This window comes from Manacus vitellinus, unplaced genomic scaffold (genome assembly GCF_001715985.3).
Source record: "Manacus vitellinus isolate BGI_N305 unplaced genomic scaffold, ASM171598v3 scaffold_3_pilon, whole genome shotgun sequence".
Lineage (NCBI taxonomy): Eukaryota > Metazoa > Chordata > Aves > Passeriformes > Pipridae > Manacus > Manacus vitellinus.
The window spans coordinates 12,507,537-12,534,705 of record NW_021940535.1 but is presented as its reverse complement, the minus strand read 5'-3'; the positions used below and the strand labels follow the sequence as shown (position 1 = coordinate 12,534,705).

Here is a 27,169-nt window from a genome sequence, read left to right as displayed (position 1 = left end):
TGCAAGGAGAATTACAACATGGCAATTGTGAGACATTTAATTATATTAAAATGGTTGAAAACAAAATGCTGCATCCAATCTTTAGTTCTGTAATGGTGTCTCCTTTTTTTTTTTTTTTGTAGGGGAACATTAATTAAAGAGGGTAGTGAATAGTGAAGTGTATGGGTAATGAAATCGCAATGGAGAAATGCCTGGTTTAGATGATTTGATGTTTGATGGAATTAAGTCTTCAAAGATAAAGAAAACAAACCAATTATTTGGTCCTTGTCAGATTTTTCTCTAAAATTCCACTTAGGTTAGTGGCAGCATGATACTTAATTACATTCTTGAACAAAGCTAAACTGTAGAAAAAAGGTTGAATGAACAGTAGATGGTGATAATGCAACATGTAAAAATAAAGTATTGCTAAAAATAAGTATATTCACAGGTGTTTAGTCAATACCTCATAATAATTTTTAATAATTCTCCTGTTTAGACACAAATTTCTTCAGTTCAGTCACAGTCTCTTAGTATGTGATTTAGAGCTGAAACATGAATAGACTATAAATTTATTTACATTTTATTTTTTCCATTTCTTTCTGGGGAAAAAAAAAAAATTTAGGTTTCAAAAATGTGTCTTTGGATGAAAATTCATCCTTTGTTAATAAATGTTCACTTTTATTCTGTTACTTTTAATCAATGTAGATGGCAACCCAAAGATTTTTTTCCAACATTGTCACATGGTTGACCAAAAATAGTTAAAAGTATGCTCCTTTGTATATATGAGACTTTGCTAAGTGCAGAAGAAAATTATATAAGCTGTATTCCTTGAAGCTAACTTATTTCAACAGTATTGTCTTTCATGTTCCAGAAAATATATTCTACATCTCTTTGGGACACTAATTAGGAACTGGTAATTTTCAAATAACCATAAACTGTTTTCATCATGACCTGGCCTGTTCAGTGTTAGTGCATATGTTAGAGCATTTGAAAATTTGGCATCTTGAAAAATGTTTGTAAGTGCTGTAATTGTGACGATGATGGAAAAGTGAATCATCCATTTCACCTGCAAATTTAAGAAATCTCATTGCCATTCAAAGATATTTAAGCATGGTTAAATTAGTTAAAGTGCTTATTCAGAAAATGAAATTATATTTAATCCATCTACATATATTACAGTGCTCATATAGTGATTGAATTCTTAGTGGTTAACTCAGGGATTAGTTCTCAATGTTTATGAATATTCATGAATGACATGAGTAGGCTGTTTTGGAGTTGTTGACCACTTTTATGGCTTCACTAATAAATCAATAATATTCAGGGGGATGACAGAAGAAGCATTTGATTAATCCTAAGAAATACTTAGGATTGAAATGGGTTTATGCCTTACTAATAAATCATAGTGGGCAAGGGAATGATAAAAGGAATCCAAGATTTGATTTTAGAAGTTATGCAGTAATACTTAGGTTTGAAATGTTTTGGTTAATGAGAAAACATATATATGTAAGGAGGAATACCAAACAGCACTCATCATTTGCTTTTCATTGGAAGTGTGGTAATCTTCTTGATTTTCCCGCAGAAATCAAGTGCTGTTAATTTACTTTGAGTGTTTCTTTCCTTAGCTAAAACCAAGTATTCTTCTCGGTAGGACTGATTTGGGTATGGTAACTTTTTGTATTTCACGGTTTCACCAGCTTCTTCTTTCTCAAACAGATAGATGTATGTCTTTAAACTGTCTGAGCATGCAGATACTGGTGTTCCAAATATGATGGGTAAACTATAAAGAATGACTATTTGAATTTTTGTTGCTAAGCTGTAAACTGCGGGAAAGCCAGTCCCTGACACCAGGGAGAGAAATCTGATAAGATTACCAGTAACAGAATAGCTGTATGTGTGATGGGTAAGGATCAGCTGAAAATTACGGTGGAACTAGAAGACCAACTTAAGCGAGCAAAGTAGATTCCAGTAAATAGGGGGATATTTAAAATCAGTAAAGTGTCTTAATTGTAAATAAAAGCTGGATGTGCAAAAGTGCAAATATGAGAGGTCTGAAAGGAAATGTGAGGAAACTATAGCACCTGACAGCAGGCTAGTTACTTTATATAAGGAATATCTCATGTGCACAGTGGAATGTCAAATCAGAGGAACCCTGTAATATCAAGATGTAAACTGTACAGAAAGGAGAGTTTCAGCTGGGTATAAGCATGACTATGTATCAAAAAATAGATTCTAATAATAGAATATTTCAGTGTGGAAGTTATAAAAAGAAATCTAAAATTATTATTTTAGAACTACACTGCTGTCCGTAACATGCAAATATCATCAACTGTGTGATATTATAGAAAGCAGCTGACTGAGAAGCAGTAATGATGGGTGACTTCATCTTGTCTGTAGGCAGATGGTGTCTTTGTTACCAAATTTCCCAAACAGTTTCAATACTGTGGAGGTTATTGTGCAGACCTTTTGTGTGAAGGGTGTCGCCTCTTCTTCATTTTGGTCCCCATTTGTAGCGCTATACCTTCTCTGTTTGCTCTTTGATAAGTAGAATTGAAGACATTGTTGATTAGACAGGCACTTCTTTAATTTTATTGTTTATGACCAATTTCAGATCCAGCTACAGGCCCAGTGAGAGGTGATGCGTTTTTACAGCATTGCACCTGGTCCTTGTTCTGAGGAGTTACCAGGGTGAAGAGGTAGCCCTGCAAGTGTCAGCATGGATAGAAATACAGTACACAGTTATGGGTGATGTCACAATTCTCCACATTGGCAAATCAGAAATAATAAATTAAAGGAAATTGTAATTAACTGCAATTACCTGAACAACTACCTGTGTAAAATGAAGTTTATGTTTAATTATAAATTAATTTTGATCATATATTCCTAGATCACACCTTCTCTGTAGTATATTATCAGACCTATTTATTAATGACATTAAAAGAGTTATATTTTTTGTACTTCCTTGTCAGCAAGCAAATATACCTAGTCAATAATTCATGTTGCAGTTTACTCAATAAACTGGGAAATGCTGTCTTTTCAGAATTGCATCTGATCCAATAAACCAAATCATATAATAATAAAGTATGTCATCGATGTAAACAAATACCAGATGGGTTGTAAAACATTTAATTTTAGATCAGTGCAAATAGACTGAGATAAACACTGCTGTGGTGCATTGTCAGTCACTAGTAAAGCTGAAAAAGGGATTCCCACTGTGTGTCCCTATTCTGAAGGATTCCACCTCCATGTTTGTTTTTCTCTTGCTTTAAGTGTTTGACGCTTGTTCTCTTTAGCCCCATTTGCTCCCTGTTAGCACGCTTTCAGACCAAGTGTGCTGGCATGGCTGCTTTTCAAAGCGTGACAATACAAGCCAGCAAGGGTTTGCTGGTGAAAATAGATGTTCCCAGAGAAGGTGCTCGCAGAGAACCTCTGTGAGGCGGCTGAGGCAGGGGCACTGTGGAGGCTGGGCTGCTGCTTTGTGTAATTTGGGAAGTGGGCTTATCTCTTGTGCTATTTTCTCACTCTGAAGGGATGAATGTTGTTACCTGTGCCAGAATCAGCTTCCTTCAGTATGGATGTACATAGTTTTTTACTCCTAAGATGCAAATGCATTCACTACAAGACTCCTTCAGTTGTGGTCAGTTCAAGATGAAGTTCCAAGTGTGTCTGCATTATTGAATTGCAAGGCTATGTTTTTTTCCACACAGTTAAAATCCAAAGGCTGCTGTTCTGTACTTAAGATATCTGCTAGCATTTCTATAATAAAGTTTTCTAATTGTGTGTTCACCGACATTTTATCTCTAGGGACATGGTTTAGTGGTGGATTGGCAGTGTGAGGTTTGTGGTTGGACTCGATGTTCTTAAAGGTTATTTCCAACCTAAACAGCCCTATGATCTGTATATGTGTCTGTATTCTGTATTAATTTATAATAATAAATAAATTTAAATTTAAATTTTGAAGTGTATTTGCTAAAATATTATCAAAAGCTTTGCAGAAAGCATGAAGTCTTGTTATATTCTTCATATTAAATGCATTAAAATCAAACCTTACCTACATACAGAAACATTACACACATATACCACTGCAGATATACTTAATCTCGATTGCATGACAGAAACTTTCTTTCTAGATGAAAATGTCTTCCAACTGTAGATATGAATTAGAATTATGTAGCAGAAAACTAATACCTTATTTACAAGAAGTGTATTTTCTTGATTTCTTCTTTTGGGAATTAATTTAAATAAAAAAACACTTGTCATCTTGTCTGACAGCTGATGACAGCATCAAAATCACTGAGTGATTTTGATGACAAGTTATTCCTACACATCAGCACATCAGGCTTTTATTGCTCTCTTGGGTACACAAGAAACTTGTATTAAGTGGTGTTTAACAAGGACTCATTTAGTTTGTCAGTTCTGTGACACAATTTATATGAAGGAAGGGGTAATGTTCCCATGTCAGCGAAGATGAGAAGATTGCATAGATGTTGTCTGTCTGCATAGAATGAAGCTTGTCTGTGGAGATGCAAACAAATCAAAGGGCATGTTTTTTCATCACACTTCCAAATGGGGATTAAGCAAGTTTATGTAAAAATTCATGCATTGTTAGTCAGAAACTGATTGTTCAGATTTAGGAAGAAATTTTCTTATGAAGAAATACAGCTTTTTTTTCCCCGTTAAATCAAGTGAGTTACTGTAGTTTTATCGCTGTCATGTTTAACTACAGTGACTTTCCAACCATGTAGTATTGAATAGGGAAATTTCTAAAAGTACTGTGAAGACTTCCCTTCAGTGAAACTTACCTTTCATGTATTCAAAAGTTTTTGGAAATTCATCACTTTGTTTCAGTAAAAAAAACCCACGATATTTTCTGATAGTCTCCAAGGTTGCCTTCAGACAAAGTTCAGTAATCCATTCCTCAGCAACTGGTAAAGTAAATGGGAATGGGGGGTGTTCTGTGTCCATTTTTAAACATTTTATCAGGAAGATCTCAGCAAAATATGCATTCTCACAGTGCTCCACTGAGGGTTTTTTCCCAAGTCAAGTTGGCAGTAAACTGCTCTACCCCAGGTTCTGTATAGAGCCAAGTCTGAACTACAAATTTTCCTGTGGCACATTCATATCTTAAAGTTGAAGAATATGAAAAATCCCTAGATTTTTACAACCTTTTCCAGGGGATTTAGGGCTTCCCTAAACAAACATTAAATACTAAAGTAGTAGAGTTTCCTGAAACAGTAGAATTAGATTTCAACCACAAATCCAGGTTTGTGCTTTTCACTTAGGTATTTAGGTGAACAGACTGATCTTTAGAAAAAAAATCGACATCCTGAGTTTATCACCATAAAAACAGTCACAAAATTACTATTCTGTGTGATTTTTCTCATGCCTCCATGAAGAGACTTTGGCAGAAGCTGCAAAAGAAGTTTCTTGCTACTCATTATTTCATATATGAATCTTGAACATATGCTCTGAGTGGGTTTGAAATCACTTAGATTTGATTTTTTATTTATGTTTCTTATTGTGCAGTAATCCATAGCACTGAAAACATGTCATAAAAGTAAACTGTGCAATAGGGAATTAGTGGGAGAAATATTTCAAAACAGTATTTTTAATATGTTGCTTAATCTCTATGATGACTGGCATATTTACTTGATTTGTAATGCATTCTCTTTGTTTACCTATATTTGCCTCATCATCTCGTATTGCCAGGTATTTCGTTAATGTTATTATTTTGCACTTGAAGAAATTATGATGGGATTTTTAACAGTACGTGGTTTTGTATTTTTCTGGTTTTATTAATATAAATATTTCTTTTTTCCTCTAGAAAAGTCCTAAAGGAAATCTCTGTTGGAGACCTAAAGCCTAATGAAACAGTTGAAGCAAATCTGGAAGCACAACTACTCTCCAAATTAGACCATCCAACCATTGTCAAATTTTATGCAAGCTTTGTGGAGCGAGATAGTTTCTGCATCATCACTGAATATTGTGAGGTGAGACTCAAAAATTTGACAAAATCTGGCAATTAAGGTAGGGTCTTCTAAGAAGCCATTTAAAAAAATGTTTTAGTTTGAATTTTAGGCTTTATTTGTTACTTATGGTATCACCTGCTACTTGTTAGGTGTATTTCAGATAAACCATGTTAGACACTGAAGTGAGACTCATAGCTCATAGAAAAACAAACCAGAGAAGAGCAAATAGGTAATTGTAAGTCTAAGTTCATTTTGTGTGTTATAATCAGTATTACAAGGAAGACTTAAATGAAGATATATTACACATCTGTGGGAGAACTCAGAAAGGTTGTATCGCATGTGTACTACTTATAGGTAAGAGGATGAGACTGGGAGTTTGGGGGCATGGTATGAAATGTGATATAAATGAGGAAGGGAAAACTCACTTGTCATTTGGGGTGATTAAAGAAACTTAAGCTTGATCACATGGATGATGAGATTGGTAGCAACATTGGCTTTATGAAATGAAAAATAGTGTAAGTCAAAGACCAGAATGTAGTGGATAAAACAAATATTAAACCAGGATGTATTACAGTATTGTTACTATTCATTTTTTAACTCCAGCATTTGGTTTAAAAACATATTGCTGAAATCTGTCTTAAGGCTTTAAAATAAAAATTTAAACATATTTAAGCCAGCTTTTTAGGAGTTTATGTAAAACAAGTGCCTACTTTGTATTAAATATAGATGTGCTCTTCAAAAACATAAATCTGTCATACATTAAGTGATCTTTTATGAAACTGTGAAGCAAACTCTTCAGTTGTGCTCTGCTAGACATGCTGAAATGCTTTGGAAGCTAATGATCTTTATGCTACTGGATTGCCTGTTCACAAATCAGACTTGACTTAACTAATCACGTTTCTTCAAGAACTTGGCTTTGGTGAGAATAATTAAACAAGTAAGGTTCCTGACAGTTATTTCTTCCTTACAAGCTTTGTCTGATGACAGTAAGATGCCTGTTTATTGCTGGGATTTTTAAAATTTAAATCTGAAATGTTCAATTCTGTGATGCGATCTGAATATTTGTTTACATATTATTTTAACACCCATGCAGAAGCTCTTTGTGTCATTCCTTGAATGTCTGACAGCTGAGGCTTGAGAGTATTGCCAACTCTTTGAGGAAACCCAGAGCTCAGAGCTGAAGGATTATTCTAACTGTCCAGCTATTCCCATACACTCATCATTTTCTCTCTACCGACGGTACAAAGTGACCCAACACCAGATAAGTTGAACATGTAGGAATAAAGGGGCCTATTTCAGCAGCATTATATGGCTTTTGTCCACTGATTTTCCTCTTTTCTTTTTTTTTTTTTGTTGTTCATGCAGAATAAAGTTATAGGTGAATAAAAAAGAGCATGGTAGCAATCACTAGAGTAATCACAACCATCACTCCTTGGAGGTTTGGATTTTTATTCAGGCAGTATAAACTACCCTGCACGAAAACGTTTTGGTACTGAGTTACCCTAGGATCTGGGAATCATATGCTCAAACACATGAGAATGTATTAGAGCAAGTCAAAGGAAGGAGGAGGAAATAGATTCACTGGCTATGCACTGAATCTCTTCAGTTTTGAGTCTGCTGGGTCAGGTCAGAATGATATTTGGTACAATAGGATATGCTTCCCACTTTTTCGAAAAGGACACGTGTGGTATGATTGCATTTAAGCAATTACAATATATTTCATCAAGTGTTCAGGCAAGGAAGATATAAAGCAAAGCTGCAAACAGTGCTATGAAGTTTCTTTCCTATTTTAGTGGGAGTATTTTCAGGAGGTATACTTTTGTATTTACTTACCTATAACCTGCCTTTGTATGTGGTGGGATTTGGGTCTTTTGACCTAAAAGATGCCTGGTTAAACCATGCATAAACTGAGAATGAGAAAAATGTTTTGCTACATGATGTTGTTTGGAAGTCTAGTGCATTCAGTTTCTCGTGCATAGAATAATTACCAGATTGGCAGTAATTGGTAGTCTTGGACAGACTCAAAACAAAGAACAGACATTAAGTTGGCATGGAAACAGAACTGCCCTCTGAGCCTTACTCTGCTTTCTCCAAAGTACTGTGACTTACTCATTAGCCAGGGTAATTTCTTCATTCTTGCATGAGTAGCATAGAGTGAGCCTCCAATGCAGCTGCCCCATGCTATACTTGTCCTGTGAAAGAAAAAAAAAGACAACATTGGTCTACATTGCTCAGCTTGACATCTTTTATTATATCTGAATTCACTCAAAATTATAGAGAAGAGGTATATGTGTTCTATTTTGATCTTCTTGTTGAGCTTCTTTGACAGTTTCCCCAAATCAAAATCTTATGAACCTTGGATTTAATTTTGTAGTATAAATTGGACTTCAATAAAATACAGTTTTTACAAAGTAATAACTTTAAAAGTTGCATCATTTTAATATATTGTAAACCAGAACTGGTTGTGCTTTTCCCCGGGCAATTATTTATGTCTCTTCACTGTGGTCTCAGCTGTGATGTGAGTACACATATGCTAAGGAAATCTTAGCAAAAAGAATAACTAAAGCAATCAATGCTTGTTCACGTTATCAGCTCTAGATGCTAAGCTTTTTCAAATACGTTAGTGGTGTGTTTGATGCTCTGGATATTTAAATAGAAACTGCAGCTTGGAAACTCCATATGTACTCTAATTGCTATATTGTTGAATTCCTTATGAAGTTCATTATGCTGACCTTCTAAATTGCAAATTGAGTTAACAAATTATTCCAGAGTTTCACAACAGCAGTATTTCAGCAAATCTTTTATGATGTGTTTTTGTTTTCCTTTTTTCAGACACAAAATTAAGGTTAAATATATTGTAGGACATTGAGATCATTCTTCTCTATTTGAAGGTAAAAAACCATGCAGTTGTGTGAGGGCACATGTAGTGTATTATTGAACTGCTTTTGTTCTCCTTTGACCTTTTGAAGGAATTGTCCCTCAACTTCAGAGTATTCACTACCCTAACTCTGGAGGTCCTGCACTGATTTTCTTTGCGTTTTTCATTGCAATGTGTTCTTGTGAGAGGGGCCGCACTGGGACAGGGAGAAGCACTGACTGGAGCCTGCTGCACTTCATTTATCCTCATCTGGATAGTACATAGTCCCTTGTGGCCAGTAGCCAGCTGACATGTGTTTCAGCACCCCCTCAGTCTTGGGCTATTATTACAATTGGGTGTGGATGGTCTGGGGCATCGTCTGGAACAGGTAAGTCATTATTTTTGAGGTGTGTGAGTAGTCTCAGACACAGTCCATCTAGTTGCCATGCAGCAGAGTTCCCAGCATTTTCCGTTCTTTTCTCTGCTTTGCTGCAAGCAACCATGGGGGAAGCTGTTGGACATTTGGAGTTGCAAAGGGGAAGCAGCTGCTGGGAGCAACAAGTTCCCAGAAGAGCTTCACTCTGGGCTTCAGCAGGGAGGCAGATGGAGAGTTGAAACCATATTCCCTTCCCCAGGGAATGAGATTATTCAGACATTTCAGTTAAAAAATTGCAAGACATTGTCAGGGGCACGTGTTTTTGCTATATGACAAAATACTTTTGCTTTATTTTAGCACACTCTCGAATGTTGTAACTTAGAACCTCAGGGGCTATAGAAATTACTGTAAATTCATGTGAAAGGCATGGGACATAAATGCATGGATCTACAAGGGCAGAACCTGCTTATTTTGTAGCAGCAGTATGAAGCACTGTGGTGTTGGGAACAGAAAAATGAGAAATGCTGAAGAGATCATAAAATGTTGAGGGTCAGCAATGCAAAGGATCAAAGGGGTTGATGATGGGAAATGACAGTACTGGTACAGTCATACAGGCTAAACTATGTTCCTGTATATGGCACACAAAACTTCTGATTTTATGCAGAATGTATAATGTAAAAGTAATGATTTATGGTGAATAAGCTGTCCTGATGTAAGGTAATTAGTCATTAGAATATAATGAGGCTCACAGTCCCTTTGCTCTGGGGTTAGTTACCTTAACACATTGCTTACCACTGATGTGAGTGCATTCTTGTAGACAAAATCCATTCATTTTATAAACCGGATAAACAATCAGCTGACAACCATCTGTCTAATTTTTTAGCAAAAAGAACAGCTTTCCTGTAAGTCTCCTCAAAATCCACTTTCATCATGCTGTTGTACAATTGATTTTTCCAAACATCTGGCTTACAGTTTTCAATTAGTCTTTTTCTGAATTTTTTTTTTGGTTTATTGTCACTCCCTACTGTGTGTCATATTGTTCCATTTCCAGTATTAATTCAAGATCAGTTGTAATTTTAATGAGGTATTTGCAATAACACATGCTACATATTCTTGAAGCTCTAAATCTGCTTTGTTTCTGGAAAAAGTGAGTTTGAAAGAGGGGCAAAGTATCATAATTAAAGACTGTTTTAATTCTTAAGAGAGCAACATGGTTTCTTTGATGCTGACATGGTTATTTTAACATATTAAATCAGAATGTTTCTTGACTGTTGAGTGTTTCACTGGAGTGGAAAAGTTTTTCTCAAATTTATTAACTTATTCAGACTGATCAGGGCAGATAGATTTTACTTATTTAGTTATCTATATATTAACCAGTCAATGTAGGTTCTCATCATAAATCTTTGCAGAGAAACAGCATTTCTACAACATGATCCATCCCTCCCTAAGGTACACAACTAGATGGCAGAGATAACTGCACTATACGGGTGCGTGTTCCTTTGTGTTAACTATAAAGGGGGTTCGGGGTGACCAGCTTGGATGCACACATCTGAAGTTGGGTGACATGAAGTAGGAAGAGTTGAAAACTTTGATGATATTGAGTAACATTAAGAGAAAATTGACTTGCTTTCCCTATGGAGCCAGACTTCTTGATCTCACTTTGATCCTCAGTTCTGTATGCTTTTGGTGATGGGAGAGTTCAGAATTCACATGCGTGCGTTAATTTTACAGGCTACGTGGTAAGGAACCTGAAAGGTCTAAGAAAGTGGAGTCCTGTACTTCGATGAAGGAGATGGCATTTTAAAAACTTGCTGTAAATATACAAATATGTTGTGATATTTTTCAGGGTGGAGATCTAGACTTTAAAATTCAAGAGTGCAAAGATTCTGGGAAGATATTCACTCAAAGTCAAGTAGTAGAGTGGTTTATACAGTTGTTACTCGGAGTCAACTATATGCATGAAAGGTACAGTCATTTAATATGAGAGCATTTGGCTTGGGAGGGGAGTGAATATACTTACTGACTAGTAGCAGATACTCAGACAGAAATGAAACCATGTGGTTTGTCTTGTATTGGTATAAAGTTCTATTCACCAAAATGTTTTATTTAGTGTGTGTTTCATATCTCAGTTATGATTAATTATCCTGCAAGAACATTGTGCATTATATCTTTTAGTAGCACAGTGGTAGGTGTCTTTTAGCGTTAGACACACTTTTTCTAAGAGCCAGATTAAAAATGTATCACAATAGGAAGAGTTCATAGTTGTTAGAAGAAAATGGATTAAAAGTTTAAAACAGAGTCAGTTTTTTACAGGGGAATCAACAAGGATGTCTTGCAGATACTTAATGTGAAGAATCCAATATATATGCTTAATGGACTCCCACTAAAATCAGTGAAGTTACATACATACCTTCTTTGAAAACAGACATCACTTTTAACAGAACATCAAAGATTAGCTTAAAAAAATTCTGCAGGTGATCCAGATAGTGATATGTGGAGATCACACATGGTTTGAGTAGGATAGTGTATATAAGTGAATACCTGCCTAGATCATAGCCATGAGTGCAGTTCTTGCCTGCGATGTGATTTAGGCAGGTTGACTTCAGTGATCTAAGCAGTTCCCTTGTTGCCAGTGTACTGGACATGTGTGTGAGCCCTGTCTGATCCCCTTTCTGCATCGTCCAGTGCTGTCACCTTTTCAGGGCTTGGGCAAAACTTGCTTTCCTGAACTTGAGTTGCAACAGGGTAGGAGAGGTCACCGGTCATCAAGACCACTCATTTCTGAGTTGAACTGAAGTTAAGCATGTAGAATATGTATGACCTTAGCTGATGGATACCTAATGAGTTTTTGCACCTACAGTGTCAGACTGTAGAGGGAAAAGGGCAGAATGAATTGCTGTCCAGGATGCAAGAGCATTTGTGTTCCTACATGTCAGTTTATCCAGGGCTTGTACATGAAGTGCTTCCCAACAGACTGCAGTGATAGGAGCACAGTGAAGAGAGCTCTCTTGTGATGCCATGCTCTCCAGCATTCACCACAGGTTGAAAGGACAAGGCAAAATGGAAACAAAAAACTTGGCAATTTAACTAAACTATCAGTGTGGGGATTTTATTCTCTTTCTCAAACTCCAGTTTAACAATTTATCATTAAAAGTTGTGGTACTTTGTAAAGTCCAATTTTGATGAAATCCTTCCTGATGTTTAGAAGATGCATTGTGCAGACTAATGCAGAATAATAATAACATTGCACTTGGACTAGGTGACCATTGTAGGTCCTTTCCAACTAAACAATTCTATTGTATGAGTTATTCTTTTTGTCTTTTATTTTCTGTATTTCTTCATGCCTCTTTTATCTCTTGTTTTCACATATGTCCCTTTTGTCTGCTCTTCTCTTTATATTACTCATCTTCTACTTGTTCTCAAGAAAACCTTTAAAACCAAATAAAATCTTAGAAATAAACTTTCTTCAGTAAATATGTATATTAAATTATTTGGTTTACTGAAAAGTAGGTTAATTCTCCAGTGGAAGCAGCAATTTGATTTTCTAAACAGCATTTAATTTTCTCCATTTGAATCACAGCTATTTAATAGTACCTCTCCAGACACTTACAAATGACTTCACAGTTTTAGTTTTATTTATATATATTTGTTTGTATAATGTGTTATTTGAGTATGCATATTAAAAATTTAGATTTTTTTTCTTATTAGTTTAGAGCCAAACAATAGCTTAAATTGGAAAGGCTTAAAAGAATTTAGAACTACTTACAGAAATTAATTTGAAATACTAAAACATAATAACAGCCCTGTTTCTGTATAGAGGAGTCATACATGATTTCTTCTCTACTGATATAGAAAAAAGCTGTAATATATGTTTGAATTATGTCCTAATGCAAAGAAAACTTTTCCCTAGAACTAGAAGCTTGAAGGGTTTGTAACCTCTGGGTTGGGACTTCCTCATGCCATTCCTTAGCAAACCCAGCTGCTGTGGATGGGTGGTTTTATTTCAGAGCAGCAAAAATCGTTATTTCTGGTTTTAAACATAGACTATTCACTTGGTTGTCCTTCTTGCACAGCTTTAGTTGAACTTCCATACTTTCTGAAAACTCTTATGCTGGAAACTTACTTTAAACCAGGACTTTTTGACTGCCTCAGTTTTTTTTTCTTTTCTTTTTTCTGTGATAACAAAGATTATACAGGTTAGACATTCCTGTCTTTTACTTACACTTCGTGAATTCCAAAAAATGACGTAAATATCTTGTGGACATTGTGTTATCTACTGGCTGTTTTGCATTATTGGAAAGATTCTTTAATTTGCAACCTGAAATCTGACTTATCTAGAATTAAAAAGATTCAGTCTTCATCTGTGTTTGATATAACCAGAGAGAGAAAGAGAAGTAAGGGAGAGGCAACATAGTTCAGTGGTCTTACCTAGATAGAGACAGCATGAAACCATCATGTGGTCTCTCTGGCATATGTGTAGTGCATCACATGTCAAGTGTGCAAAATTAATCCCACAGCAATCAGGCAATGAGGCCATTGATTAATTTAACCTCCCTTTGAATAAATCTGACCGTTATGTTATCCATGGCTTTGCTGATCTTTATGAAGAATTTATGAACACAGAAATTTTTAAAAGGTTACCATTTATGTGAACAGCTGATACTACAGGATTTAAACTTACCCAGAACCTCTTATTTCTCTTCATAGTTCTTCAGATATATTTACAGCCCAATTTAGAAACTGTCCTCAAGTGTCAATTTCTAACCAAAGCAATCAGTTGAAAACTACTTCACTGTCTGTCAAGCTTTGCTGGAGCCCAGTTAATTCATGTTACCTTTATAAGTCTGTCTTTTGCTGCAATAAAAAAGTCACACTCTTTCTTAAGAAGGATTTACAGTGCAGGCTTAATAATTTTCTCTTACTAGAATTAAAGTAGTTGTTTCAGGTAAGGCTTCGTCTTGTAACTTGTTTATCTTCTGATACATCATGGCAGAATATGGTGGCTTGCATTGAGAGACATCATCATGGAAAGCTCCAAAGACTCACCCCAAATATTTCTTTGTTGTATTTATATGTGAAAGCATCTTATAATTATTGGTAATGCAAATAAGGTTCATCATCATAATAATTTTCATCAATACATCGCAAGATTATATAAACATTACATTTTAATTCAAGCTAATGTGACCCAAACATCTTCTTTTCATCTCCTTTTCAAACAATATGCTACCAAAAGCCTTCTGGATAGTTTTTATATTTAAAGATGCCTGTTATTAAAATAATAGATATTCAGGAAATGTTTAGGTTCAAAAATTCCGTGGTTATATTTATACATAGTAATAATAAAAAAGGTTAAACCCTACCAATGCTCAACAACAGTATGCAAGAAAACGTATGAAAGAGAAGTTCTTTCAAATGCTCTGTGTGATAAATGGTAAGGAAAGACTTTATGAATCTAAACTAACACAGCAAGATTTCTGTAAAACTGTGCATGTGTATATATATATATACATATATATAGTTATAAAAGAATAATAAATACCATCTTAATTTAATTTCCTTACTGATGTAATGTATGATGAGTATATGTATATTGCTCAAGAAAGCTGTCAAACAGAAAACATTATTTTTAAACAGAGTGGAGGCACACTGAATAAAACTTTAATTTTTCCCACTGTGCAAACCTTCCTCTACAGGCATTTCTTTCAGGACATGAAATTGAAAGAAAAAAAATTGTAGAAAAAATTGCTATAGGAAGCATAAAGAACTCTTTTCTTTGACCCATAAAAATAGAAATATTTCTTTTTCATACTCAGTCTATGTACATGCTGCAATGTCTTCTAGTATTATTTTTCATGGGTTTTTTTCCATTTGTGAACTGAGTAGATTGAATTTACTATTTTTTTCTCTTCTTGCAAAAATTATTTTCAAATGAGTTGTTAACTTAATTGTGTATTGAAATTGTGCTGCAGAATGCATATTTTCTATTCTTAATGTAGAAACTATTTTGGAAATAATTTCATTATGTCAATGCATAAGACTTTAATAGTTCAGTCAAATTTGAGATAATACTTGAGGATTGCTCAGGAAAAATTAAAATGGATTAATATATTTGCTTTTCCTGCCCACATCTCAAGAATCTTAGACATCAGTTGCTTCCTTTACATGATCTAAATGGCTGAATGACTACTGTATTTGTATTAGCAAATACAGTATGTATCAAATGCCATTCTAATCTCTTCCTGAGCAGAGCTGATAATTAATCTGCTGTGTTAGCAGTCATTTTAAAAGTGGATGAATTCTAATTTAGTTGAAGTTATAGGGAACAATGCTTTTGGAAGCATTATTGACAAGAATTAGTTGAGAACATGTTTTGTAGAGATGTTCCGTTTTCCTAAGAGGCTGCAGAATTACTGTCACACATGTAAGATTTCTAGAAATTGAGAAGATGCTGTATGTCCTTAAATGCTGTGTGGCTTATGATGTTGTTTCAGGCTTTGATGGAAAAATAAGTCTGTAAAAGCTAGTTGTTCTTTTCCTTTTAATCTCTGTCTTTTTAAAGTTCTTTTGTCTTCCACACTGTTACTGTAAAAATTGAACTACTAGCCTAGTCTATATACATATTTGTCTTTCAAAAAATACTTTTTCTCCAAAGGAGAGTTCCCTGAGCTTTGAGAATCTCCTATTGCTGTTTTTCTCATCACTTATTCTCTTGTGAGACATCTCATTCCCCTGGCAGAAAATAAGATGTAATGCTTTTAAGACGAGTCAGATAAGAAGACTTGCCTTTCTCCCTTCCTCTGCAGCTCATGCTAAGTCTGTATCTGTATTCTTAAGCTGGGATCCCCAGGTACATTTTTATTATCCTGGGTGCTTAGGCCCTCATCCTGCATGTGGGTACCTATGAATGCACCTCTGTGTTTATAGGAAGCTCCTTAATGCCATCATCTGTGCATTGTCACTTGCAGAATTAACCTGTAGCAGTGGTGGGCTAGCCTTTTGAAAAAGTTAAATACTAGAAATACTTAATACATGACTGTGAATGCTTCCAGTTGGATGAGGCTGAATTTCCTTTTATATTCCAGACGGATACTTCACAGAGATTTGAAAGCAAAGAATATATTTTTGAAAGATAATCTTCTTAAAATTGGTGAGATTTCCATACTTTTTAAAGATATATTTTGGTAGGATAGAACAGTCTAGCAGATGTTTTGTCAATAAGGAGATTTAAAGAAAATCATGTCTGAAATAGCATTTTGATTTGTGGTCAAACATTTATTTGACAGTCAGACACAGGAGAGGCAGTGAAATCTCTAGCCTTGAGGGTACTTCAAGCTTGGCTGGACCTGGACCTGAGCAACCTCATGAAACTTACTTTGCAGCCAGGGGTTTGAATTGGGTGGCCTTTGTGAGGCCTCTTTAAACCCACATAGTTCTGTGATGTTATGCTTTTGTGGTATTTTTATTTTGAAGAATTACAGAAAATCAGTTTCTCCATTATTTTAGATACTGATAGGGTTTTTTGGATGTACAGTCATGTCTAACAATAAACAAAAAAGTTTATATGATGTAGATTTATATTAATAAATTATTGGTGTTGCTTATATTTTTAGGAGACTTTGGAGTTTCTTGTCTTTTGATGGGTTCATGTGATCTGGCAACCACATTTACTGGGACACCATACTACATGAGTCCAGAAGTACTGAAGCACCAGGGATATAACACAAAATCTGATATTTGGTGAGTAGTCAGCTAATTTAGTTTCATTAGGTATTTATTTTCTAGGTCAGCATTTGATGTTATTTAGGAATTACTCTTTTTAAAGACTTTCTCAGTAGGGTGCTTACACTTCTCCACTAAAACTAGTTCAGGACATTTGAATCATATGTTGCCAATCTGAAGCCTTGCCCTTTATGTTAAGAAGCATGTAGTTTGCTATTATTCTGGGTTATCTGGAACTTAAAGAAGAGTATGTTTTCAGGTCCAGTCTCAGACATGGTACAGGATGATTGTAGACCAAGTTCAGGTTTTGCTAGGAAGGGGGAAATCTCTTTTTTTCTCATATTGAGATAGATGAATTGAAAGAAGCAACTTTCTGTGAAACTTCTAAGTGGATGAGCAAAGAGTGACTCCTGGCTGAGAGGATAGCAGAAGGATCTTCTTAGGAACTGAATTGAAAAATATTGGCAAATGTTAAAAGGAAGAAAGTACTTGGAAGTGGAAGTTGAAAATGAGAATAACTGTAGTGTTAGAATGGAAGCAAAAAGGCACTCTGTTTTAGGAAAGGTTCAAAAGTAGAAAGAAAAATGTCAGTTCTGCACTTAGTTGGCACAAAAATTCTTGAGATCAGGACTTCTGAAGTGATGATTAAAGACTTTAGGAAACTTTTAGGTGTGCAGGCACTCTTGCAAGCCAAGATGAAAAATGGGGTTTTTTGGAATGGGAAAATGTCTGGTTTGTTTATATGTGTGTCCAAAAATGTCTCATGTTTTAAGATTATAGTTACAGCTATTTTTTTTTTTTTATCATTCTGTCACAGTATTTTTATATATAAAGGGCTTTGTTTTTTTATGAGGTGTTTTATGTTGTTAGTTGTTTGGTTTTATTTTTTTTTCTGTAGGTGTGCGTATCAGAAGGTTAATTTTTTTATAAATATTTCAAATAATGAAAATTCCTTTGTAAAACATTTGGCCACTGAAATACAGTGTTTTTTACTTGATAATTTACTCTAGTTTCAGCTCAGTTCTACCTTTTCAAAATAAACTGGTGACTGCAGGATATAATTCTGAAAGTGGAAAGCAATCATCTACACTTTCAGATGATGGCAACCGTTTTTCACAGTTAACACATTCAATCCAGTCAACGAATGTGTCATGAATCTCATCTCATGGTCTCTGTAGCTGACTGCTGTGGATTTGATGTCAGATTCTCTCTAGTTCATCTGTATCAAAACAAATATCGGTTAATACGTGTTGTCAATAAAAATATATTGAGAGAAGATCTCAAAAGATGTCAAAACAAGTCAATAGACAGGGAAGCCTGCCTTTTGTGCTCTTTTAGTGTGAGGAATAATTGCTTTTATTGCAGTTGAAATGGAATGTAAAATACATGTTTAAGTTCTATTTGTGGTTACTAGTGTCAATCCATGTAAGTCATTGAACTGTACAGAGCAAATGCAAGCAGAGTTTGTTCCAATATTTTTATGAATGATTTTTATAAATTTCAGAATTTACAAAAACATAGAAAAAAACCCCCTCACCCCAAACTCAGTAGCTACTAGCTTTCTGCTATACTTTATGCATTTTGTAATCTTTCCAAAGCATGACCAAGAGCACTTACCTGAGAGTGGAACTGCCTTCAATAAGAGCTTCTTGGCCCTCACTGTAGGGGCATAAAGGACAAAGCGTTTCCTGACTCACTAGTTCTCCAGCCTACAAACGCCTTCTTTTTCTGAAACCAGGAAACTCTTTTCATCAGGACTCATTTTACTGATTGATGTTCTCATCATTTCATCTTTTAATTTTTTAATAATGATTCTATTTGATTTTTTTTTCATTTTCCCCATTTAACAGGGCCCAAAAGACAAGAGATCCCCGAGCATACAAGGGAACACACCCTGGAGGCTCCAGTTGATATTAAGTCCTTGGGCCACTGTGCAGCAAGTTCAGTTGCTTACGGAGAATCATATACTCATAGAATGGTTTGGGTTGGAAGAGACCTTAAAGACCATCTACTTCCAACCCCCCTACCATGGACAGGGACACCTTCCACTAGATGAGATGGAAGCCCCATCCAACCTGGCCTTGAACTCTCTCTCAGTTTGAATCCATTCCTCCTTGTCCTATCACTACAAGCACTTGTAAAAAGTCTCTCTCTGGCTTTCTTGCTGGCCCCCTGAGGTACTGAGAGGCTGCTCCCTGGAGCCTTCTCTTCTTCAGGCTGAACAACTGCAACTCTCTCAGCCTGTCTTCATAGGAGAGGTGCTCCAGCCCTCTGGTCATCTTCATGGTCCTAGTCTGGACTTACACCAACAGGTCTGCATCCTTCTCATCTTGAGGGCCCAGAGCTGGATGCAGTACTCTGTGTGAGGTCTCACAAGAGGGAAGAATTGCCTCCCTCAGCCTGCTGGCCACGCTTCTTCTGATGCAGCCCAGGACATGATTGGCTTTCTGGGCTGCAAGCACACATTGATGGGACATGTTGAACTTCTCATCAACCAACATCCTCCAAGTCCTTCTCTTCAGGGCTGCTCTCTTTCTCTGGCCAGTCTGTATTTGTGACCTAGGTGCAGGATCTTGAAATTTGCCTTGTTGTACTCCATAAGGTTGGCATGGGCCCACCTCTCAAGTCCATCATGGTCCCTCTGGATGGCATCCCTTACCTCCAGCATGTTGATGATACCACACAGCTGTTGTTGTCAAACTTGCTGAGGATACACTCAATCCCTCTGCCCATGTTGCTGACAGTGATGTTAAACAGTGGTGTATACTGACCCCTGAGGAATGCCAAGGAGTTGCCCAAGTCTTTTACATTTACCTGAAGTGATGTTCTCTTTTCAGACTTGTCAATCTGATCTCTAGCAGGACTCAAAATGTTACACACAAAAATTCGGAATTACAAAGGTTCCATGTTAAATGTAAGATAATGTAAAATATCTTCTGCAAAAGACAGTTAGTGCTATCTCACTATGTTATCATGGTTCTCTCTCTGTTCACTCCAGTTAATCATTGTTCGTTGGAAAGACCTTAATTTATGCTGCATTAAAGATGTGCTATAAAGACACATTGTACTTTTCAGGTTAACTTGCATGTTCTGCAACTGGCTCTTCAAAACTGGCTTCAGTATTCATAGTGCAGCAGCTGGTGCGAGAAGTGTTGTCCTTTATAACCCAAGATCAATAGATGGGAAAAAGCTTCATGTTTTACAGTTTTTACATATGGAAGTTCTGCAGTTAGGCTCAGAGAAGCTGCAGCATTTTTGCTTGCCATCAGTTTAAATTTCAGGGCTGGAGTTCTTTGCTATTCCATACTTTATGTCAAATCTAAATTCACAGGAGGAAAATTAAAATTGTCTCACATGTTTTCCTCAGCACCCCTAAGCCTGGACTGGCCAGGCTGTAAGTGAAAGTCTTTGTAGATGACACATTCTGGGGTTTCTCCTTTCCATGTGAGGAGCTTCCTCAGGGAGCTGGTCTCCATTCAGCAGTTCACCAACCCCTCTACCCATCAGTGCTTCTCCCTAAGAGCCAAAGCAGTTCTGGCAGCTGAGCTGAGACAGTGACTAACCCAAGGACAGGTCGGGGATCAGTCAGTGATGTGTGTATGTGCAAGTGGTAATTGGACTGACTGGTACAGCACAGTGTGACCCAGAGGCACTGCTGTGCTGGTGTCCTGGTGTCCCTTCCTGGCATTATGCACTGCAATAAGGGACTGGCACTGGTGTTGTGGGTTGGCAGGAATTCCCATGGCACATTCCCATGCACATTCCCATGCAGGAATTCCCATGGCACATTCCCATGCAGCACTATGGCACTGCATTCAGCTGCCAAGCAAACTGAGGCAAAGAGTTACCAGCAGTAACGTTTCTCTCTTCTTTTTAAAGATATGAGCATACAAGGTAAACTTCATCCAGGAACTTTTCAGCGGATTTGTGCATATTGTATGTTAGAAATTACCTCAGAGGCAAAAATTATAACAGAAATACTTACTGAAAAGCAAATACTTTTTTCTTTTTTTCCAAAGTAGTGTCATAATCACTCACAATCACATGTAAATCCATTGTACATAAATTGGGCTACCTACATCACAGATCTTGTGACTTTGATTTTATTGTGCTTGCTTGTCTGTGCTTTTCCTCCAGTTTGTCTTTTTCTTTAATATTAACAATCCAAAAATGGCTTTTTTTTTTTTTTACTGCCAAATTTTATGTGGATTAGTTACAAAAAATAGCAGTAAAGCAGTGAAGACAGTGGCTGAGATAGTTATGATGGTATATGAGTACATAGAATCATACATTATCTCAGGTTGGATGGAGCCCATAAGGATCATTGAGTCCAATTCCCTGCTCCTCACAGGACTACCAAAAACTAACTCATAGGACTAAGAGCATCACGTTCATCATGTTTCATGGCAGCTTCCTTCTGTACATGGTGATAGAATTTGTGTCCACCTTCTGTTTTCCAGCCACTCTACTGACACTGTTCAGGCAGGAGCAGTGTTGAGGCTGAGGTGATGGGGCTGGGGAAGATAGCCAGCATGGGGTTCTCATTTAAGGGCTGATGAGTGAATATGAAGAAATCAAATTCAGAAACATATTCCTCATATTCCTCTGAAGCCAACAAATTCTGAAGACATTCTGCTATGATCAGACTGAGAGATAAGCCACAAAGGTATTTGCATTTACATTATTGGCTTTTGGAGTTGAATTTAAAAGCTAACTTGGATCTTACAGCCTTGAAACAACTATAACATTTTTTTCAAAAAAGATCAGAAGATTTTAAAAGGACAAGAATGCTTATGCAAACATTTAGCACCAAAAGCCTCAGGGTGGTTTCTCCTGAGAAGGAAAAGATACAGGTCTGTCAGTCAAGATTGTAGAGAACACACTGAAGCCTGTCCAGATGATCCATTTTATGGTGTAATTGAGCATAAGCAGCTGCAGTGTGAACTAGTCATACAACAATTTTGCTAAAGTTATGTACTATTTAGGAACTTTGTCAAACGTGTTTATGAATATAGGGAGTCATCAAACCAAATGTGTTGGCTGGATAGTTTAATGACTATTTTAGAATTTTATAACATTGGCAATTATGTGGGCTGAGATTATAAAAGTAATTAAATTATATGTCTGGATCATGTGCAGATTGGTTATGGGAATAGGGAAGAAATTTTCTCTTGCTCCTTACAAGGTGCTTAGACCAGAAATGTAGAAACACAACTGAGTTTTGAGGCAAAAGCTTGGTGCAATTGCAGCTCAGCAGCTGTCCTGAGAAGAAATAACCTTGCTCTGGGATCCAGGGCAGCATTTCTCAGCTTAGGGGATATTTATTTAATTTCAAAGATTTGTATCCTGCAGTAAAAACTTTATTCTTTTCTCCTCATTTTTCTTTTTTTTTTTCCTTTATTTGTCTTTCATGGGGCAGATGGGGTTTTCCCTGGGTAGCCTGTTCACGGTCCTGGCTGCACCAGAATGCCCTGGGCATTCTTTTCATCCTTCTCCAAAGTCTCAGGTGTAGTCAGAGTACTAAACTAGATGAATGAATCAGCTTCCCTGATGCGACAAATCCAGTGTTCCTAATGGCTCATTAAGCAATTTTTAGCTGCCAGAATCAAGCAGCCTCCAAAACAGATTGATTCTGCAGAAAGAAGTTATAGTACAGTCTGTCAGGTTGGGATTTTCCTTTGTTTTTTTTCTTCTCCCTGGCTGATTTCCATATTTATTTGATGATTTTAGATGCTATGTGCATAGGGTTTTTTTCGTTGTTCTTTTTCAGTATTTTCTCATGTAGTAATTATTTTGTTTCAGAGTTTGAACATGCATCATAAATATAGATCATGATCTGTGTTACTGATTTTGGAAGTTTGGAAGCTGTTTGACAGCTAAATCTTTAAAAAAATAGGCAATTGTTTATGTACCTCATTAGTTGGTCTTTAGGCAGTCCCTAGCATAAATTCACTGCTAATTGTTTTCACATACTGCTTGAAAAGTACCAGTGAGTGGAGCATCCTTATTCTCTCTCTTCTTCCTTATTTGCACCGTATGTAGATCCTGTGTTTCAGCTTTAAAATTATTTGCTCTTGTTCTTTTATTGCTAGGTGGACCAAAACAATTCTTCTCCTTTAACCAGAATGAATAATTGAAACTTTATTCATTGTTTGCTTTCAAAGATAATGTTTGTATCCTTTTCCTGAAAGCCATTCACCCATACATACTTCTAATTATTATTACTATGCTTTATTTTCTTACTACTTCTGTAAATTATAAATACCACAGTCGAATACTGCATTAAAATATTTAAGTTGGTCTTGACCTCTGCCTGCTCTCACCAGCATTTTCTATGACCTTGGTCAAGTCAGTCATTGGTGTCTCCTGAGTGCAAACTGGAGGTAACACTGAACATCAACAAATCAACACCGCTGTTTTTTAAAATACACTTGTCAGACAGAACCTGGTTGAAGTGCAAACTATTATAAATAGTCATTATATAAATTATTATGAGAGTGTTTATTTTAAAATGTTGAACTTGGTGATTTTTTATGATTGCCGTTAGGACTGGTGAATAGGGTGATGGTAAAGCAAAAGGCCTTTTAAAATTGTTTGCAATCATTCTTCCTGGTTTTTAACAATTTAAAACTGACACTGGTTCTTGGCTAGGTCTCCAGACCTACATGTTCAGATTTCTTCTTTTCTTCTCCAAATAAAATTTTGAGGAAATTTAGTTTTAGATGTTGCAATATGATGCTCTCATCTAAAGTTTCTTATTTCTTTGAGTACGAACTGATTTCATAATCTATTTTGAGTCTGTGGCCAAATGAGTGAAATCACACCAGAAGACACTTCTGTTATTTGAAATTGGCATTATTTAATTTGAACTTGAATTTTAGCTTCAGTCTGTTGTCAGAAATTAATCTGCAAAACCAATTTAACCAAACTTATGTCTAAACACTACTAAACTGTTTTCTCAGTCAGTCACTAATTAAAAATTTGTATTCTTTACTTTACTCTTTAATGAGTAACTGCTTAATGTAGTTCATCTAATGGGTTTTTACTTTATTTTTACATACATACATATATATATATGTGGGGGTGTGTGTATTTATTTACAGAATCTATGGAAATAGAATGTTGATTTATCCTGTTTATAAATGTATCAATTTGTGACCTGAATAAAAATGTCTTAGATTAAAAGGATACTATGATAATGAAATATCCTTCCCTGGAGAAAAGGGCATACAATTGAGAGTTTACTTACTGTAATGTCAGTATGCATGCTGCTTTCAAAAATATTGCTTATGCTATTCCTATTTCTTTATTTTTCGAGGTCTCTGGGATGCATTTTGTATGAGATGTGCTGTATGAACCATGCATTTACTGGACAGAATTTTTTGTCTGTTGTGATAAAAATTGTGGAAGGTGATACACCTTCTCTTCCTGATAGATATCCAAGCAAACTGAATGCTCTGCTAAGCAGGTATGTTATTTTCTTGTTTAGCAGGTTTTTCAGTTAGTTTGGAAAATCTCTTAATTATTAATTTTGTTTTTTAATGTTCCAGCATGTTAAATAAGAATCCTTCATTGAGACCAACAGCAGCTGAGATCCTAAAAACTCCTTATATTGATGAACAATTAAAGGTATGTAAGGAAAATTGATAGCTGTACACTTACCATTTGAGTATGCATTTTGCAAAAACAGAATGGAAACAAGGAAAACACGTTGAGAAAAAATAATTAGATAGCAGTTCACTGGAACATTAATCCAGGGGACTTTCAGAGATGTATTACAAATATGACTGAGGGAGCGAGGCAGTGAGAAATGAAGCCCTTGTCACTTGATATGCTGAATTTATCTCCTCTTAAATGTTATGAGCAACAAGGAAAACAGACATTTATGTGTAACAAGTGCAGATCATTTAGGCCTGGATATATATGTCTCTAAACTGTTCTGGTTAGTAATAATTTTAATGAAAACCAATGCATCTTGCTCTTTTGGCCCCTGCTTCAGGGTATATATTATTTGGCTTTATAAGAAGGTGGGGAAGGAAACTGCTTAGTCAGGTTTTACATTAGGACTGTATTGGGTCATAGCTGAAGAGTCTGAATAACTTTAGCATCAACTGTTGATACCCCTTCTATTTTATTTCCTTGCAGAAAATACAGTACAAGTTCACAAACATGACTGTGAAAGACAAGGCACTTAACTGGCAGAAAGAAACTGCTCCCATTTTTGACGCTGTGTAAGTATTTTTACCAGTTTTATGGGCAGCAGTATATGAAATTACAGTGTTGCCAAGTAATATAATTAACACTTCTGTTAATCTTATAGTGCTTTATATTCAGAGGGACCCACTCCCCGAAATACAGAAGAGAAACCACATTAGTGAGACACATAATTTGTGGATCAAATATTTTTATTATATGACTGTGTGAATTGTGGATGCATGTGTAGTATTTGCTTATGTTAATTTAGTACAAATTGGTATGTAAATTATGACCTTTGTCTTTAAATTTTCAAGGCTTAAGTTGTCATTTTAGTTATGTCAGGATTGTTTATAGTGCTGCTGTTTCTGTACCTACTAATAATTGAATGTGAAAGCTGTGTTTCCTAAATGACACCAAGCTAAAAAGCATATAAACTTAAACTAATTTAAATCTAATACATTTGTAGGATACTGATATTTATCTTGTAACTATAGTGAGAAATTAAGGCTAGTGATACTTCTTGGCTCTAACATCAGTGGTGTCTTTGCACATGATCTCTCTCTTAAGCACTGAATATATATTAAATTATTTAATTGCATTAAATTATCATGCTGCAATGTTTAAAGCAAATGTCAGTATGGGCAATTTAATTTTGCCTTTGTAAATTAGCTCTGCAGTTTCATTGGCAGCTGGCTCTCCCCTTTGCTTCCAATCCCTGAGTTTTCTGTACAGGTTTTGCTCAGTTAGAAGCTAGCATGCTCAAAACCAGGAGTTTGTAATGCAATGGACGTCCTTGTTTCTTGTTTCCTCTGACTAACTTCCAAGTCTGTAACAGATATCTGAAATTTCTTTTGAATTATTAGGTAACAGCAATAAAGAAACCCACACTCCAGTCCAGGATTAGCAGTGCTTTTGAGGCAATAGGCCTTTCCCCTTTGATTTTTTGTGACCTCTGCTCTTGGACAGGACCCACAGTTTTGCAACTGTGGTCACTTTGCAGATGCTGCCAATTCTGCTGCTTGCAGTCATCCCTTCAGAAGAGGTGACCGTCTTCAGCTTTTCCAAATAAAGTGTTATTTACTATCAGTGGCAGGGAGGAAGCAGAGTACAAACAGTTGAATTCACATAGCAAAATCTTCTGTACATCATTTTACCCAGTATAACTACTGATTGTGTATCTGTAGGCTCTTGTCTCTACAAATTGTGGTTTGGGTTTCTGCCCTGTCACTTCTGTCCTTGCTGTCTCTTGTTGACAGATAAGTCTCTGTCTTTTTATGAGACCAAAGCTCTCTGTTTTGGTATGAATAGGTACCTTTGGTATAAGTAGGTTGTTGAACTTAGCAAGCACTGATGTAAAATCCAACAATATATATTCAATATATTCAAGTTGTTTCAATTAGATTTGAAAAGACTCCTGCCTTTTCAAATTAAATATAGTTAAGTACAGAGAAATTCCTCAGAGATATACCATAAATAATTTTGTGGCACTGAAATCTTGCCCAAATATTACGCCAATGGTATCAAGATTATACTGAGTATTTAATGCTTGCTGAAACATAGAGTATGAGAATCTTCAAGGAACTTTTAATCCATACCTTTATCTTGTGGGTGCAAGATTTCAAATTTTCTATATGCACCAAAAAGATTGCAGCTGCTTTGAGGAAGCAGCGTTGTTACCTGCCAAATATATACTAAGACTTCAAATACCCCCATGCTTCTAAAAAAGACTGATAAAAACAATTTCTATTGTTTGTAATATATACTAAATTCTATATCTGATGCATTGTCACCATTTTGAATATATGGAATCTCATCACCTTCCATCATTTATTGACCTAGCCAACATATGGGGAGGACAATCATGTATATCCCAGAATCTGTTCAAAAGCAAGTATCTAGTCTCTAAGATGAAAAACAAGTTCTAACTACATTCTGGTTTTATACTTTTATTAAAAGGAAACAGAAAGTCAACTGCTGCCATGCAGAGGTCCAGAGTTCCCATAAATTGTGAAACAATGAATGACAACTGCTTTTGTTTGAGAATGGAAATTTACCTGGAGGTTTTAAAATTCA

The 27,169-nt window shown here is 35.9% G+C and overlaps 1 protein-coding gene across 1 annotated transcript in view; it reads left to right on the top strand.

Annotated features, from left to right (window-relative positions):
• NEK11 (NIMA related kinase 11) overlaps nt 1–27,169 on the top strand; it is an 83,981-nt gene that overhangs the window by 10,689 nt on the left and 46,123 nt on the right. Inside the window, exons 3-9 of the mRNA XM_018075205.1 lie at nt 5,801–5,966; nt 11,025–11,143; nt 16,264–16,328; nt 16,792–16,918; nt 24,219–24,368; nt 24,451–24,529; nt 25,046–25,131. Of these exons, the coding sequence (XP_017930694.1) occupies nt 5,801–5,966; nt 11,025–11,143; nt 16,264–16,328; nt 16,792–16,918; nt 24,219–24,368; nt 24,451–24,529; nt 25,046–25,131 (792 nt within the window). The remainder of the gene's footprint in view (nt 1–5,800; nt 5,967–11,024; nt 11,144–16,263; nt 16,329–16,791; nt 16,919–24,218; nt 24,369–24,450; nt 24,530–25,045; nt 25,132–27,169) is intronic.